Genomic DNA, 16,725 nt, shown 5'->3' on the forward strand with positions numbered 1-16,725 from the left:
AGAGAAAAGTTAAATTTGGTTATATAGTTAGTCAACTAGAAACTGTCTGATGCGAAGTTATTTTTAAATAGATAAATTTGGAGGTAAAACTACATTTATTATCTGGTTAAATTGCTTTGCATCGGGGATTGTTGAACTAGATGCTGTTACCTGAAATTTCATTTTTGTAAAAGTGTTAAGTTCCTTTTTTATCCAACTAGTTCAGCACACAACATACTGTTTTTGAATACTGTTATGAGTGTACACAAAGTGCGACGTCATGATTTCGAATGTTTGATGAAATAAATACACATAGTAATGATGACATTTGTTCTAGTTAGATATCATGTTCAATCGACTTTACTTCAGCTTGTAACCGAAAGATAACAAGTGATTTTGAGACTAAGTGTAAATAATAGTTCTAGCTAAGTTTTTGTTTCACCATTCGTTTGATCCTTTGTTATTTCTAGTAATGATTTTTTGTTTCAGGATCAGTTCAGAATGTCGGACAGTCCAAAAGATCTTCGGGCAGATTCTTTGGAATCTCCTTCTCGCATGTGGCTATGCGCTAGTTGCGGCAAGCGTATAATGGACCGCTATTATATGATGGTTGCTGAGCGCCAGTGGCATGCCTCTTGTCTTAAATGCTGTGAGTGCAAGTTGAGGCTCGATTCTTATTTAACATGCTTCGCCCGTAACGGCAACCTCTACTGCAAGGAAGATTATTATAGGTGAGTACTTATATGTCATCACTTTTATAATTATTTCCAAAACAAATTCTAATATTTTCGATATATTTTGTGACAAATATTCATTCATCACCAAACAACAACTTCAACAATTATGCAAATACACAAATACTTCAATAAATAACATGCCAACAAATAATATTAATGTCGTATTTCGAACATAGTAATGGGGGCCAAATTTCATACAAATCACCTTCAACTGGCTAAAAAGAGGAGGGATACATAAGGTAAAATATTTCCGAAATTGAACGAGGCGTAAATACGAACAACATAAACACAATAGTAATTGTTCCTTATTTAGTCACAGGGGCTAGAAATTTTGAGAGGCAAGGTTTAGTCGATTATATTGATGATGTACTTGGGTAGCACTTTATTTTATCGATTTCGAAAGGCTGAAAAGCATTGTTGACCTCAGCTTGTCAATTACACGAACCCAGTGCTCAATTGACATTTATTTTAAGGACCCGAAAGAATGAATGGCAATGTCTAGCTTCGAAGAATTTGTACTTGGAACGTAAAGCCGAAAGAAATGCCGCTAAGCCTTTCGTCCGCCGCAGTACCAATTCTGTCAGCTCATCGCCTTAATAACAACAACAACAACAACAACAACAACAACAACAACAACAACAATAATAATAATAAAAATGACTTCCAGTTTTCCTCTTTCATTCACTGGTGTACATACTTCACATTTTTCGATTAGGCACAGTGATGTTATTCCACCGACGCTATGCTCTAGCCTTTAACACACTGCATTTTCTCTAGAATGATTTCCCCTACCGTTGCCCTGTTACTACGGTGGAGAAAGCTCATACGGTGATATGATGCACCAACAATATGCTAAAGGTTAACCAAGTAAGCTCAGAAATTTTTGGTTTTGCGACTTCCAATTTTCCTCTATCATTCAGCTACAAAATTCATCATTCCTACCCGCACACGTCTGTATTTATTTATTTAGTTATGGGTGTACGTAGATCAAAACAAGTTCTCTCTCATCTCTCTCTTTCCCTCACCTCTTTCTCATCCTCACTGACCACTGGTGTAGTTTTCTATTAATCACAATGATGTTATTTCTCAGAGTCTATACTTTAATCAAGTAAGCTCATAAATATTTAGTTATCTGACTTCCGATTTTCCTCACTCGATGAACTCAATTTTTACTCGCAGCCGATGCAACCAACCCTCCCGCTTCTCCACAATTCATGGTATCCTCTCTCATAGTGAAGCACACATACCCTCGTACTATCTTTCTCTCACCATTTTCTGCACCACCCTTTCCCTTTTTATCTTCTTTCTCTTTTGTTACTTCTTTTCAATGCATGTATCCGCATATCTTATTTACTCAGGTACGTAACACTCGTCTCTACATACCATTCCAGTTGAGGTCGTGAAATGGAATTACAAATGCCAGGTCGTCTGTACCTAAACCGGCAACCCCACAGAGTTTGCGCAGTGACAAGGGTGTTTTTGCAGAAGTAGTGGGGAAGCCTCATAGCCATGTGTTGAGAGGAATTATTTGGGTTTTGGATAATTCACCTCCGGAAACATGGATGTTTTGTTTACCATCCTTAAACACCCTTATTCAGAGACCTTTTGAACTGGATAGGTTACTCGACCTGAAAAAATTCTCGCTGGGTCCCACCTGCATGGCCATGCGTGCTGTATCTCTTGATGTGAGATCACCATGTCGTGCATATATGGTTGTGATGCATGTGCCTGGTGTACCCTTATCAAACGGGTAATCATAATGGGCATACTGGGCTTTGTATATCTTACCCCAGTGTCACTTTAATGGCATGCACTATTCTCCTGATAGTTAACTGCAGACACCGAAGTACATCTTCAGCGTTAGAAACTGTGCAAAGACAATAAAACAATAATAATAATGGTTTCAAATGTTGCCATAAGAGCAGCAATTTTGGGGGCAGGGGATGAGTCGATTACATCGACCCCAGTGTTCAACTAGTACTTATTTTATCTACAGAACAACAAAAAAAAAAGACAGAAAATGTTTTCATGGGAATAAATCTAGCACAGATGTAAGAGGATCCCTTCAGCCCCGGTTGTCTCGATAAAACAACTAGTAGTTGTGACACCTCAATACAACAGCCTTCTGTAGGAGGGTAATGGCAAATAAAATTCGTCACATCTGCTTTTATGAAACCTGGAACCCGAATGAAGGTCTTCTCACAGTAAATATTCCACTAATCAAAGATTAGGAGAAAATGAACTCTAAACGACAATAGAACTGTAATGGAATACGATTACAGAAGCAAGCTTCTTAAAATGGGATACCTGAAAAGAATGCATAAAATTTGAACAGAGGAAGACGTATTCCCTCTCACGGAGCAAAGACTTCCGCATCAAACAATTTTAATCGTGAAAAGCAGTGGTTATTCTAGTTGCAACAAGAGAAGATCTAGTGAACAAGTGTGAACGTGACTACTCTAAACACGAAGAACAAAAAGCAGAACAAGAACAAGGATTAGCACAGAAACTAATAAAATCTCATAAAAGAAACAGTTGCTCGGATGAAGGTAAATTATACACTGAGGAGAGAAAGACAGTTACAGAGGAAGAAAAAATCTCCCTACTCTACCTGAATGAGGCTCGAAATAGCGAAAGTAAGAGCCTTAAGAGAAATCGAAAGACGAAAACTATATAAAGCGGAAAAGATGGATGAACTGTTAGTGAAAATCTACAACGAAAACGTAAGAGATATAAATGACCTTATCTTCTACACAGCCTCTGTCCCGTGTAAACTATTCGAGTTAAAATGAAATTTAAACAAAGGACAAAGCCACAAGGCGAGAACGACAGCTTGATAACCAGATAATGCAACAACCATAGGAAAGAAGAGTAAAAGTAGAGTTTTTAAACAATCAGATAACAACTGAGAACAAATCAGTACCAGTAGAACGGACTCTTCAACCACAAGAAAATTTTATAAACAACCGAACGATGAAGAGGAGCATGTGGGAAATGATACGCCAGATACTGAAGCCGCAAGGAAATTCTGGGTAGAAATCTGGAGCAAAGAAGTCCAACATAATATAAAAACAGAGTGGTGGCGAGAATTTAAAAGAGAAATAGAAGCTGGAGTGACACAAGGAAAAATAAGAATTATGGATAAGAAAGTCAAAGCGGTGATCAAGAAAAGACCAAACTGAAAAGCCCCCAGACCAGATGGTGTCAAGGGCTTCTGGTTCAAGAATTTCCCTTGTCTACCCAGTTATATACGACTACTAGTTTACTGACTCCATAGAAAATAGAATACCAACATGGATGACTAAAGGAAGGGCAGTACTGACACAGAAGGTCCAAGAATAAAGTGGGGAAGTCAGCAACTATAAACCTTTTACTTGCTTACCATTTCCTTGAAAACTATTAACTGACCTCATAGCAGATGAAGAACATAATTTTTTGGGAAAGGAGAATCTGTTGTCAGAGAAAAAAAAGTATTAGAAGAAATCAAGCGGAAGTAATGATCTGCTATTTACAGATAGAATATGAAATGAGGTACTAGTAAGTAGGAAGAATTTGGCTGTTGGAAGGCCTACAACATAGTCCCACACAACTGGCTCTTGGTGTGTATAAGGAAGCTTGGAGTGAATGAGAAAATAAATAACTTTTTGGAGAAAGCAATATGAGAAGATCTGATATGTGCAAATGAATCATTAGGCAACGTGAAAATACTGAGGGGCATTTTCCAGGGAGACTCGCTCTCTCCATTATTCTTCGACGTTGTACTAAAAAGTCTGACAAGTATACTGAGAAGATTGAGACCTGCTATGAGTTTACATAATTCTAGATGAGAATAAATTATCTACTTTATGTTGATGACATCAATCTGTATACAAAAAATGAGACAGACCAATATTCTTTGATACAGTCAGTGAGAGTAAAGATATTAAAATGAGGGTAAGCGCGCAGTACTGATCATGAAGAGAGGCTGGAACTTAAACTCTGATGTCATAAAGTTAGCACAAGACAAAATCATTAGACCACTGTGGAATAATGAGGGTTACAAATATCTAGGTGTGCTGTGAAGCGATAGTATAATGGGAAGAGAAATGAGAAAGAAAGTTACTACACTAAAGAGTACTAGAGAAGAATTGGGAAGAATTAGGAAGGCGTTCGAAAGAAAATTAATCGGAAAGAACATCATTTAAGTCATAAATATATAGCCTATGGGAGTACGGAGATACTCTGCTCATTTTCTGAAATGGTCAGAAGTCGAACTACAGAATTTTAATAGAACTGGAAGATTGCTCACAATGCACAACGCACTCCACCCAAATATCAATATGGCCTGACTCTATCTACTAAGAAAGGAAGGAAGAAGAGGATTATTAAACGTAGAAAACATTGTTAATACTGCAATACTTGGTGGCTGAAAGAGTAGGAGAATTCAAAAAGAGGTGGAAGAACAACATAACAAACAAATGCAAAAGAAATGGAAGTACACGGCCTATTCATGCAACAAACCGAGAATGTTGGAAGTAAACATCTCTGGCTCTGGTTGACGGAAGGGAACTTGAAACGAGAGAACGAAATGCTACTTATAGCCGGACAGGAACAAACTGTTAGAACAAATCTGATAAAGGCAAAAATGTGTTGCATGTTCTCAGTGACATTCAGTTAATGTTGTTGATGATGTGGCGAATTTTGTGAGCGGTGTTGCTATGGTTCTTGCTGCTATTACTTTCATTGTTGTGCTGCTGCTTTTGTTGCAGTAGATGCTGCTTCCAGTCACATAACTAGTGCTGCAATCATTGTTGCCACGGTTTCATGCTATTGTTTGAGATGGTGTTGGTCTTTGTATTTTGGTTGCTTCTGTTGTTGCAGGTGCTTAAGTTGTGGTGTTGGCAGTACAGAAGGACTCCTTTCGAATGTCTTTGCGCTGATCTGTTGTAGCATTGAGGCCTCCTTACTTCCGTTATTACCGGCTCTACGTGGATTTCTATTAGGGCGGAGATTTTGTCAAGTTACAGATTTTATCAGAATCAAAACCTCCAGCATCATCCCAACACAATTTACTTTTCAGAATCTTTTTATTTCAAGTACCGTGATAAGGTCTTCTAATCCACACATTTCACCACCCACTTAACAGCGTACATGTATATGTGAGTGTGTGTGTGTGTGTGTGTGTGCGTGTGTGTGTGTATGTGTGTGTGAGTGTGTGTGAGTGTGTGTGTGTGTGTGTGTATGTGTGTGTGTGTGTGTTACGTATTTATGCACATATATACGTATGCATACAAAATTCTATTCAAAATAAGTCAGTTTCTTAAAACCATTTTTTCCCTTTATAATGTATTAATTCCGAAGATTTATTTACTCGATATTCTCATCACATCTATTTCGGATACTGCAATAGCTACTAACTGAAGATGATTTTCGCAAACGTATAGAATAACGGTGTAACTAATAAAAAAACAAAAAAGAAACTTATATTCATGACCTACCCTTGTGTCGCGTTGTGTGTGGAAGTGAAGCTTTAAACGACCTCATTTTGCGAATCAATTTTATTCCACCTTCTCCTTGATGAACGTCTTATAACGAACAGCTAGTTCCCTTCCTCTATAAATCTGATACTTTCCTCTACACTATGCATAACAAACTAGTGTATCTGTGAACAAAGGTGTTAGTTTGTTGAAGACTAACGAGGGTCTGAAACTATGTGGAAAAAAATATTTATTTTCTATAGAGAGATTTCGAAGTAGAGATTACTTTGCTGCTATTCTGACGTGGCCACGTGATAGTTAACAATTTTGGCACGACATAAAACTCTACTAATTTCTACATCCCCCATAAAACTCTCATAATTTAAAAAGTTACTACATCACTGTTAAATGACTATTAATAACATTACAGCATTTATCTTATTTGGAATACCATCACATATTTAACGTAACTGCCGCATCTATAATGAATCCGTCCATCATCTATGACACTCAATTACCTCCTGAGTCATAAAATTGTCAGATTCCTGATATTTTACTCAAATCCTCTTCATAAAATGTCGACATTTGTTGTAAAATTATGCACTAAAGTTATCCTCTTTTTCACCGAGGAAGAAGTTAATTCAGTTCTCAGAAATTAAGATCTGGTTTCTTTTCTTTTACATTAATTTTGCATATTGATGATGATGATGATGATCCTGCTGCTGCTGCTGCTGCTGATGATGATGATAATGATAATGATGGTGGTGATGATAACAACAACAACAACAACAACAATACTATTAATAAGCCTTGGGTATAACATGAAACTACATCCGGTTTTGGCGTCACAACATGTGAAGAACAAGGTTACCCGTAACCACAATTACCACCAGCTCACCGTTGGGCAAAGTGCAGCACCTGTAAGTCCAACCAGTGACCTAGAAATACCAGTTGGCGTCTAGGTTGGTTAAGCCTATCTCATAGGTGGAGGGGGTTCCTTTAGCCTTGATAGGCAACCCCTCTAGAGAAGGTGCCTCAATAAAATCACAGATGATTGTGTCACCGCTACACCAACATTCCTATGATGAAAATGTCAAATACAAAGATATAAAACAACGGAGTGAACGAGACAGGCACTAAAAACAGTGTATACCAGGTTAGGTGTGGACTCTCGGACCCTTCGCTAGCAACCCCACTAGTGATGGCGCCACGATAACAATACTGGTTATTGCACAACCTTACAAGTGCTACCTCTAAATGAGTGATGTCAAAATTAAATAATAACCAGAACTGTGCTAACGGGGCTGCAGCTTTTTAACAGTGAAGGTGTCGCACATGGCAGGTAGAGAGTATCTGATTAAGTTCTGGCAGATTGTCATCAAGCTATTTATTGATCTGGACTAAAATCATAGTCAAAAGTACAAAAGAAAAAGAATGATATGGGGAAAAGATGTAAACAAAATAGTAATACAATGCTGACTAAGAAGTGAGCGAAATAAAAAAGGTTTCGTGAATCAAATGAAAATAATATGGGACGGAAAAGGAGGTTTTAAAGCATCCGGCCAGTGACTGATAGACCAAGCAAGAGAAGTTCATAGAAACGATTGGATTACGGCAGTAGAGATTGAAGAAATTCAGGGAAAGATTTTTAAAAAAGCAGAAGGAGAGTGAAACAGCAGTAGGAGAAATCGGTAATGAAGGGGTAAGGGATGAAGAACATGGAAAAAGTGGAAATTGCAGAGTATCAGATAAAGTAAATAATGAAGATGTTCTAGATGGACAAGTAACAGTAAGTACTGCACAGGACTTGAATAATAAAGAAATTGAGATTTTTGAAATGTTGCAAGGTAAAATGTCTGAAGGGTACAATGAAGTATTATCAAATGGACAGAAAACAAAAAGCGTGGAGAGTAACAGGCAAATTAAATGAAGTTTTAAGCTTGATTAAAACAGAAAACATCAGTGAAACAAGCCAGATAATCATAGCTGCTGCTAATGTCGTAGCTAACATAGTAGGCTACACGCGAAAAACTGAAGATATAAAAGGAAATGAAAAGAAAGAACCAAACTAGTGGAAGAGAATACGAATGAAGCTGAAAAAGACACGAAAAGAACTATGATAATTGAATAGGATAATGAGAAGGCTCAAAAATAAGATAGTAATCAGAAAATTGAATGGAGAGTACAGGTTAGAAGAAGGGGTGAAACGAAACAGCGCATAAAGAATTGACACAAAAGGTGGCAACATTAAAGGCCCAAATTCAAAATATATAATGTTAGATGCATAGGTTTCAAACAGAATACACAGTTCCAATCAAATAGAAAGCGTCTTTTTGAGGTAGGTTAACACCAGGACCTGATTCCAGTTGCAGAAGAAAGTAAAGAATTTGGGGGGGGGGGAAGAGAATATTGTGGTGAAAGAGTACAGCATAGTTCGCCACTATCCCCTGCTGGAGCCTCGTGAAGCTTTAGGTGTTTTCGCTCAATAAACACTCACAACACCCGGTCTGGGAATCGAAACTGCGATCCTATGACGCGAGTCCGCTGCCCTAACCACTGGGCCATTGCGCCTCCACAGTAGTAGTAGTAGTAGTAGTAGTAGTAGTAGTATTAGTAGTAGTAGTAATAGTAGTAGTAGTAGTAGTAGTAGTAGTAGTAGTAGTAGTAGTAGAAAGGGCAATAACAACATTAACTATAACCATAAGTGAAATAGATTCCTGATTTGGATTTTTATAATTCTGAGTCAGCGCAACGTTTTTTTTTTTTTTTGTCTAATATTTATATTGAAAAATACAGATGCATTGAAGTTCATACTTTTTCTCCAAAATTATACACGGGAAATGGGAAACAGAATATATTGTAAGGAATCCCGATCGGAATTAAGCATGAAATAACATCCTGGTACCATTTCACCAATAATTCATCTAATTCCAATTTAATTCAGGTTGAAAAATATATTATTTCGTGCAATAATTCCATTATAGAAAATTAGCCTACAAATCGACTACATATATATATCAACATAGATCTCTTGCCACCTTCATGTTTAACTTGGGGTTAAACAAGAGTAACTAAATAATTTATATCTTCTTCAGTTGATCTTGCATTTCATCGAACGAATTTCTTTTGTATTATTTTTCCTTACACATTACATGAGATCCAATAACGAAATTTAGTGCTGCGCAATTCACTGCGTCGATGGAACCTCACTGAAGCTTTCGCATGTATATCATTTTCCCAATTCCATCTAATGTAACGGGCATGCTCTGCCTTTACACTGTACACACTTTAGTTGAACTTAATATGGCAAGCTGTAAATTATTCTTAACTTTTAGTTTTTATACTGGTCAAGTTTGTCATCGTGGCAGCTGGTTATATGAATCCATTCCACCAATATGTTAATAGTTACTGAAGGTTGTCTAGATGCGAACTATTAAAGAAACTGATAGATTCTTGATAAGTACACTGAAGCTGAGTCGATAATATTTGGGACTTACAGGTGGATGGGCGTTTGCTTTCCTTTACCAGTAGACTCCTGACTACTTTACTGGAAAATTGCTTGCTCTCTTTAATCTTTATGATGTGCAGGCGCAAGTCACTGCTATTACTAATGAGTGTTTAATTCATAAATGATTCATAACGTTGCGGAGAGGGCTTCAAATCCCTCTCTGGGATTATGCCATAATAGAAATGATAAAAGCGTAGTTGCGTTTCAATTAATTTTATTACATCCCTGCCAAAGCACTCTAGATATAAATGAAATGAACATTTACTGTCAGTATTTCATTCTTCTACTGCAACCGTAGGTTGATCAGAAGTAATTCCTAGATGCTCATACCTTTCACATACAATATATATCAATAAGAATACTGAATCGTACTGATTATAAAGCCGTTTGTTAGCAAAGAGAATCCAAATGGATGAAAGGTAAAGAATATCTAGGCGGGAAATGCAGAAATAAAGAACAGCTTGGCATCAATTGCTTCATTTTCGTTGGATGTCACTGGGAACCGAATACGATTGTTCATTGAATTGGAAGTATGCGCGTGATTTCATTGAAAGCACAGACACTGCTTCACAGACAAGTAACAATTCCAGCACTTTTAGATCTACGCCAACACGACTGAGACACAGTTACACTTCAGAGATACCCACGAACTAATGACACCAGGATTTTACGCAGTTATTAACAAGTGAACAACATCAATACACACAGATACATACGTACATATATATATGTGTGTGTGTATGCATTTACAACTTTATGTATATATGTATACATATACATCTGTGTGCATGTATGCATATTTAAGCACACACACACACACACACACACACACACACATATATATATATATATATATATATATATATATATATATATATATATATATGTATATATACATATACATACATACAAACGTATATATATATATATATATATATATATATATATATATATATATATATATATACATAACAATATTAAATATGTGTATATATATATATATATATACATGTATATATATGTATTAATTTATGTATATGTACATATATGTGTATATATGGTCGTAGTGTGTGCATGTATATCCTTTGACTGCATTCTCTACACTTTGAGCAATACGATTAGTGACTGCCTTCATTAAATGAAAACAATCTTTATTTAGAAACAACAACTAATATATTTATCTGAAATGTCTTTATTGCTTCTGTCTTTAGGATTTCACTGACAATTCATACATGAAAAAATGAAATGTCTGTGTGATATGTCAGTGAGTATGCATAAATGTGAAAATAAACTGTAGAAGGAGAAAACATATAGGAGGGAAGAGAGAAGTTCGTGTGCCAAACAGCTAAATGTGATAGGTGACAGCGATATAAAACTTTTTACAATAAAAAATTGAGAGGGAAGTAGAGAGAAGGAGGGAAAGAGAGAGAAGGAGGGAAGAGAGAGAAGGAGGGAAGAGAGAGAAAGACGGAAAGCGTAGGAGATGGTGATAAAGCGAGAGAGGAAAAGAGTGACTGAGAGAGAAAGAGAAAGTGTGTGTGTGTGTGTGTGTGTGTGAGAGAGAGAGAGAGAGAGAGAGAGAGAGAGAGAGAGAGATAGAGAGAGAGAGAAAAACAGAGAAGATTAATGAGGTTGCAGTATGAAATATTATATCACACCAAAAGCGTTAAAGAAAGAAAATAGCATTTGACGAACGGTCAAATACACATTTTTTTTCTTATTTTCTTGATCTCATTTGTACGTTTTCTAAGCCGTCATGGCTGCAACTTCGTTTTCCTATTATTTATCTTTCCTCTTATCTTTTCTTACACTTGTTTCACTCAGTAGACTGTAGCTAATGGGGTGGGGGTCGAAGAAATTAACCCCAGGACTTATTGTTTTAAACCTTGAACTTATTTTGCTGGCTCTTCTGCTAGACTGCTAGGTTACCGGGACATAAAAACACCAAAACTGGTTGTGAAGCGGTGGGTAGGTGACAGACAGACACAAGGACATGCGCACACGCATACATACACAGACACACGCACATGTGGTGTTTATTTTTATCCTGTTAGTTCATCTACATCCAGATTTCATCCTGGTTTAAAATGTAGCCATGCGAACAGAAGTATGGTGGTTTAGACAGTCTTATAGTTTTCGTAAGGGATAATTAGTGTTGAGTACAAAAATTATGAGAGGTAGTGTTTCCTTGAAGGATAGAGGAAAGGTTGGTGTATTGGGTCTCTATCTGACAAAAACACTACATTTGTTATAATGTAGGAAATACACGTCGAAGCAAAAACTTACATAATAAAGAATAACGAATGCAATTTATGCCTGGAAGAAAAATACCATTTTTTCCCATCTAAATACCAATTATTGATAATAAACAAGAATTAGCCCTGAAATGTGGACATGAAAACAGAACAAAAAAACATTCAAATATTTCCTTATAAGGCTTTTAATAAATAAAGTGTCATGTAGGTCAGCGACACTAACAGATTTGACGGACAATATTTGTATAATAAATGGTTTGCCATTATATTCTGTTTGCTTTTATATTGTGTTAGTGACTTATACTCTCACCCAAATTATCTTTGATTAATTTTCTTACCTTAAGTCCTAGATGTCTTAGTTTTCGTCATTCTTTACCGATTTCCTAAGTGATGTATATATTAATTTGCTCTGGAGTTCTCCAACGAATAATTAATCTTCGTGTGTAGCACTTCACACACACACACACACACACACACACACACACACACACACACACACACACACACACACACACACACACACACACACACACACACACACACACACACACACACACACACACACACACACACACATATATATATATATATATATATATATATATACATACATACATACACACATATATATATATATATATATATATATATATACATATATATATATATATATATATATATATATATATATATATATATATAAGGATTTACTTCTCGTACTGAGGTAAAAAAGACGAAGGGTGTGTATATTTTTAAATAAAGATCTTACAGCTGTTGCCAGGATATTATATGTATATATATATATATATATATATATATATATATACACATACATATATATATATGAGCTTGGTTTGTTATTACAGACGTAAAATTGATTTGCATAGTTACAAATTGTGATTACGCTGTAGGTGGAAGGAATCTACCTCATTGTGAAAAATGATCCGACTTTTTCTTATATCTCTGTATCATTAAATTAATTAGCTACCTTTAATGTAGGTTGGAATAAGTAGGAATATATGCTCACAGAATATATTCCCATCTATTTTGTTTAAGGCTAGTGGATGAAATATACTCTGACGTAGTTTGACATCTGGCATTCATTGTTCTACATCTAAACCTTAGGGTCATCCTAGGGCCGATTTGATAGCGGAAATGTATCTATATCAGATTTTTCACTATTACTTCTCATATTTTTTGCCCTCATCACAAATTATGCCTAACCAAACATATAAGACTGTCGAAACCATTATACTCCAGTCCGCTCCAAACTTTAATAGTGAAAACACCTTGGATAAAGCTGTATGGATACATTTGAACCAGGATGAAATTTAGAGACATATGAACAAACAGAATACATGTAAATACCACATAGTACATACCATGATATCCATGCAGAAATATATGTCGGACAGATGTTTAAGAGAATGTGCTGTATAAATGACAATGATAAAAGCTATGCAGATGTATAATTCTCCATATTAATTGTTATTCTCTTGGATATACACATGGCTAAACTTTTATAAAGCAAGATTTACACATCGGATGAAATACATCGGGATTGTTTACGCTAAAAGTCCCAGGTCCCTCAATATATCATTCGATGCTAGCAGACAGAACCTGCCAGGATATAGTAACTGTGTATATATATATATATATTACATATAAGGAGTTATGCGTGATAAATATAGAAGGTGCAAAACGAATGAGAAGTTTATAAATATAGGAATAAAAACGTCAACTTCTAAAATGGCAAACCGCCTAAATCGTCGAAAACTCACTTATGCATATAGAATATACGATAGAAATAACGCTGGATATCAAGGTTAAGAAAAACATAATTAAAATAGGATCCAAAACATACTCAATATTACATGTGTGTGTGTGTGTGTGTGTGTGTGTGTGTGTGTGTGTGTGTGTGTGTGTGTCTGTGTGTGCGTGCGTGTGTGTGTGTGCGTGCGCGCGCGTATAGACGTTGAGGCACCTCAACACACACACAGAGAAAGTCAGACAGAAGTACCGACATGCAAGCATATAAATAACTAGATATGCACTTTCATCAGTGCATAACCAGTTTTTTCTATTACACCAAATGAATATAACAGTGTGTATGCGTATGTATTTGAGCGTACATGTATATACACGCATACATATAAATTCATAGAAATATGCGTCTCTAGCTATCTACTGTGTGAATGTATGAATGTTTGTATGTTTGTATGAATGTGTGGGTGTGTGAGTGTGTGTGTGTGTGTGTGTGTGTGTGTGTGTGTGTGTGCATGTGTGCTTGTATTTGTGCTTGTCGTCAATCACCACTTGACAACCTGTGGGTGTTTTTTCATTCCCCCGTAACCAAGTGGTTCGGCTTAGGAAACTCATTGAATAAGTAGCAGACTTTAAAAGGAAATATAGTTCTGGGATCAATTCTTTCCACTAAAATTCTTCATATTTCTTTGTGTCTATGTCTATGAGCATATATAAACGTATTTGGCACTTTTCAGCATTAGTTTTTTTATGAATGTATGTATTTACTATGTGGCTAACGTTCTAAGTGTTTGAGCTTTGATGGTGTGTTGACTATGACGGTGGGAGTGAGATAATTACGGAGGTAGGCATGTGGAATGAAGTAGATCCGTACGAAAGTAGGGATGGTAATTTTAGTGTCGTGATTGGAAGGTGTGCTTTGATACACCCGGGTCATGCTCTTTTTAGCGTTGTACTAGTAACATGTGTTCAACAATTCGACGCATGTTCAAATGTAACAATACGAGATCAAAAGAGTGACCCGAAATTATAGAAGCGGTAACTAGAGGCAAAGAGAAAAGTGGAGTGGTAAAGAGGAGGAAGGCTAATAGGAGTAGAGAATAGAGGCATGTATATAGTAATGAAAATGAGATGTCTTGATAGGTATAGCATAAGTTGACACATGGTGACAAAATGAGCCAGAGACATAGATTACAGAGGAAGCTGGAATACACGCGCAAAAACAAACCATAAACGCAAGGCATATGTTCAAATTCCTTCGAAGCGAAGTTTTTGTAAACTAAGAATTTAACGTCTACGATATAATATTAGTTTTTAATTTCTTTTTGTTACTCATTTTCATACTCTTGCCGTATTAAGTTACTTGCCCAATCTCATTTTTGTTTAAACTATGCAAATTACCCGACGAATTGTTTTACTTTTTTGTGCATGTGTCTTTAGAGCAAGTGTGGGCCATAGATTTGCCTAATAAGTGGCAGGTCACAAATTTACACCTTGAGCACGTTGCGCTGCTTTCTTCTATGCGACCCTTCTAATATGTCCGAGATTTTCACGACATATTATAATTCACTGTGTTCACTGGAAAATATGAGCAACTCAAATAAAATTTTTATTATTTTAGAAATTGGTGTGTCAGCAGGCTCGATTTCTATGCATATTTTGAAATTTATAAAAAATGTTATTAATATATACGCAGGCGTGGATGTGTGTTAAGAAACTTGCTTTCCTACCACATGGTTCCAGGTTCAGTCCTGCTGCAGAGCATCTTGGGCAAGTGTCTTCTGCTATAGCCTCAGTCTGATCAAAACCTTGTGAGAGGATTTGGTACACGCCTTGTGTCGGTGTTTGTTCCTCACCGCTGCGTGACAACCGAACTTGGTGATCGTACGTTCCCGTATCTTAACGGTTCAGCAAAAAAATACAAGAGAATAACTACCAAGCTTTAAAAACAAATAATAAGTATTGGAGGTCGATTCATTCAACTAAAAATGCTTCAAGTCAGTGCCCTAGCATGGTCGAAATCTAATGACTGAAACAAATAAAAGATAAAATATAAATTGGGTGAGTACTGTTATTTGGATCAAATTAGGGTTATAAACAAAGAAATGTCAGATATATTGCAAGGCAATTTAACCGAGAAATGTCTGTGGTAGCAACAGCAGTTTTATAGAGACTGATTTAATCGTTTTTATTTTACTTCAAATTCTATTGAACTTAAATTACAAATGTATTGATTTGGAACCAATTTTTAATTGTACAGTTTTGGCTGGAGTTACAAATTACGTATTACCAACATTTAAGTTAGTATTAACATACTTTATGTAGTATGTATAAGTATTGCAATTGATAAAATATACACTTACACCCATAGTGAGAAAACAAATAAAATTAAAAATTTGGCATAAAGAAGGTTGTATGTTTGATCCTTCACATGTGCAGTGATATTTCCGTGCATGTTTCAATCATATAGAACCTTCTAATCGAAGCATGATCTTTACTGATTACTTGGTATAATATTGGAGATAAAGCAATTTGAACTGTAGTATAATAATAACCTAGTTTAGCAATAATTTTGCTAAAACGTTCTATTCAAGAAGAATTCTATCCAGTGCAATGGTTCTTTATTTTTTTTGCGTGGAGGAAGAGGAAATCAGATTAGTTGTGATTGTTAGTTCCAACAGTAGACAACATTAATGAAGAGAAAATAAATTATTTAAAAATATATTATCACGTAACTTACATAGGAAGTATATTATTATGTGACTTACATAGGAAATTTCTATATATTTATATAAATCTACCAAATTACATTTATCAAACAGAATATATTGTATGGCTGTAAAAAAATTCTTACTAGCTATTTCGAACAATGCTACTCTAACTTGGCGATCCGCATTGACTGTACTTTGAACATCTCTTTCTGATATCAGACTTCAGTTAAAACTCGTAGCAATATAGATTTTTAAAGTTCAAACAGTTGTTAGCTTTGATGGATCACGAAAACTTTATAAGAACCGTTAATATTT

At 35.8% G+C, this 16,725-nt stretch overlaps 1 protein-coding gene across 6 annotated transcripts in view; it reads left to right on the plus strand.

Moving 5' to 3' along the window:
• Positions 1-16,725, plus strand: part of LOC106876842 (LIM/homeobox protein Lhx9) — a 250,904-nt gene that overhangs the window by 128,035 nt on the left and 106,144 nt on the right. For all 6 annotated transcript variants that reach the window (XM_014925564.3, XM_089356836.1, XM_052969744.2 and 3 more), the window contains one exon: positions 469-710. In XM_014925564.3, coding sequence (XP_014781050.2) covers positions 469-710 — 242 coding nt within the window. The remainder of the gene's footprint in view (positions 1-468; positions 711-16,725) is intronic.

The sequence above is a fragment of the Octopus bimaculoides genome, chromosome 1 (assembly GCF_046866305.1).
Source record: "Octopus bimaculoides isolate indiv1 chromosome 1, ASM4686630v1, whole genome shotgun sequence".
Lineage (NCBI taxonomy): Eukaryota > Metazoa > Mollusca > Cephalopoda > Octopoda > Octopodidae > Octopus > Octopus bimaculoides.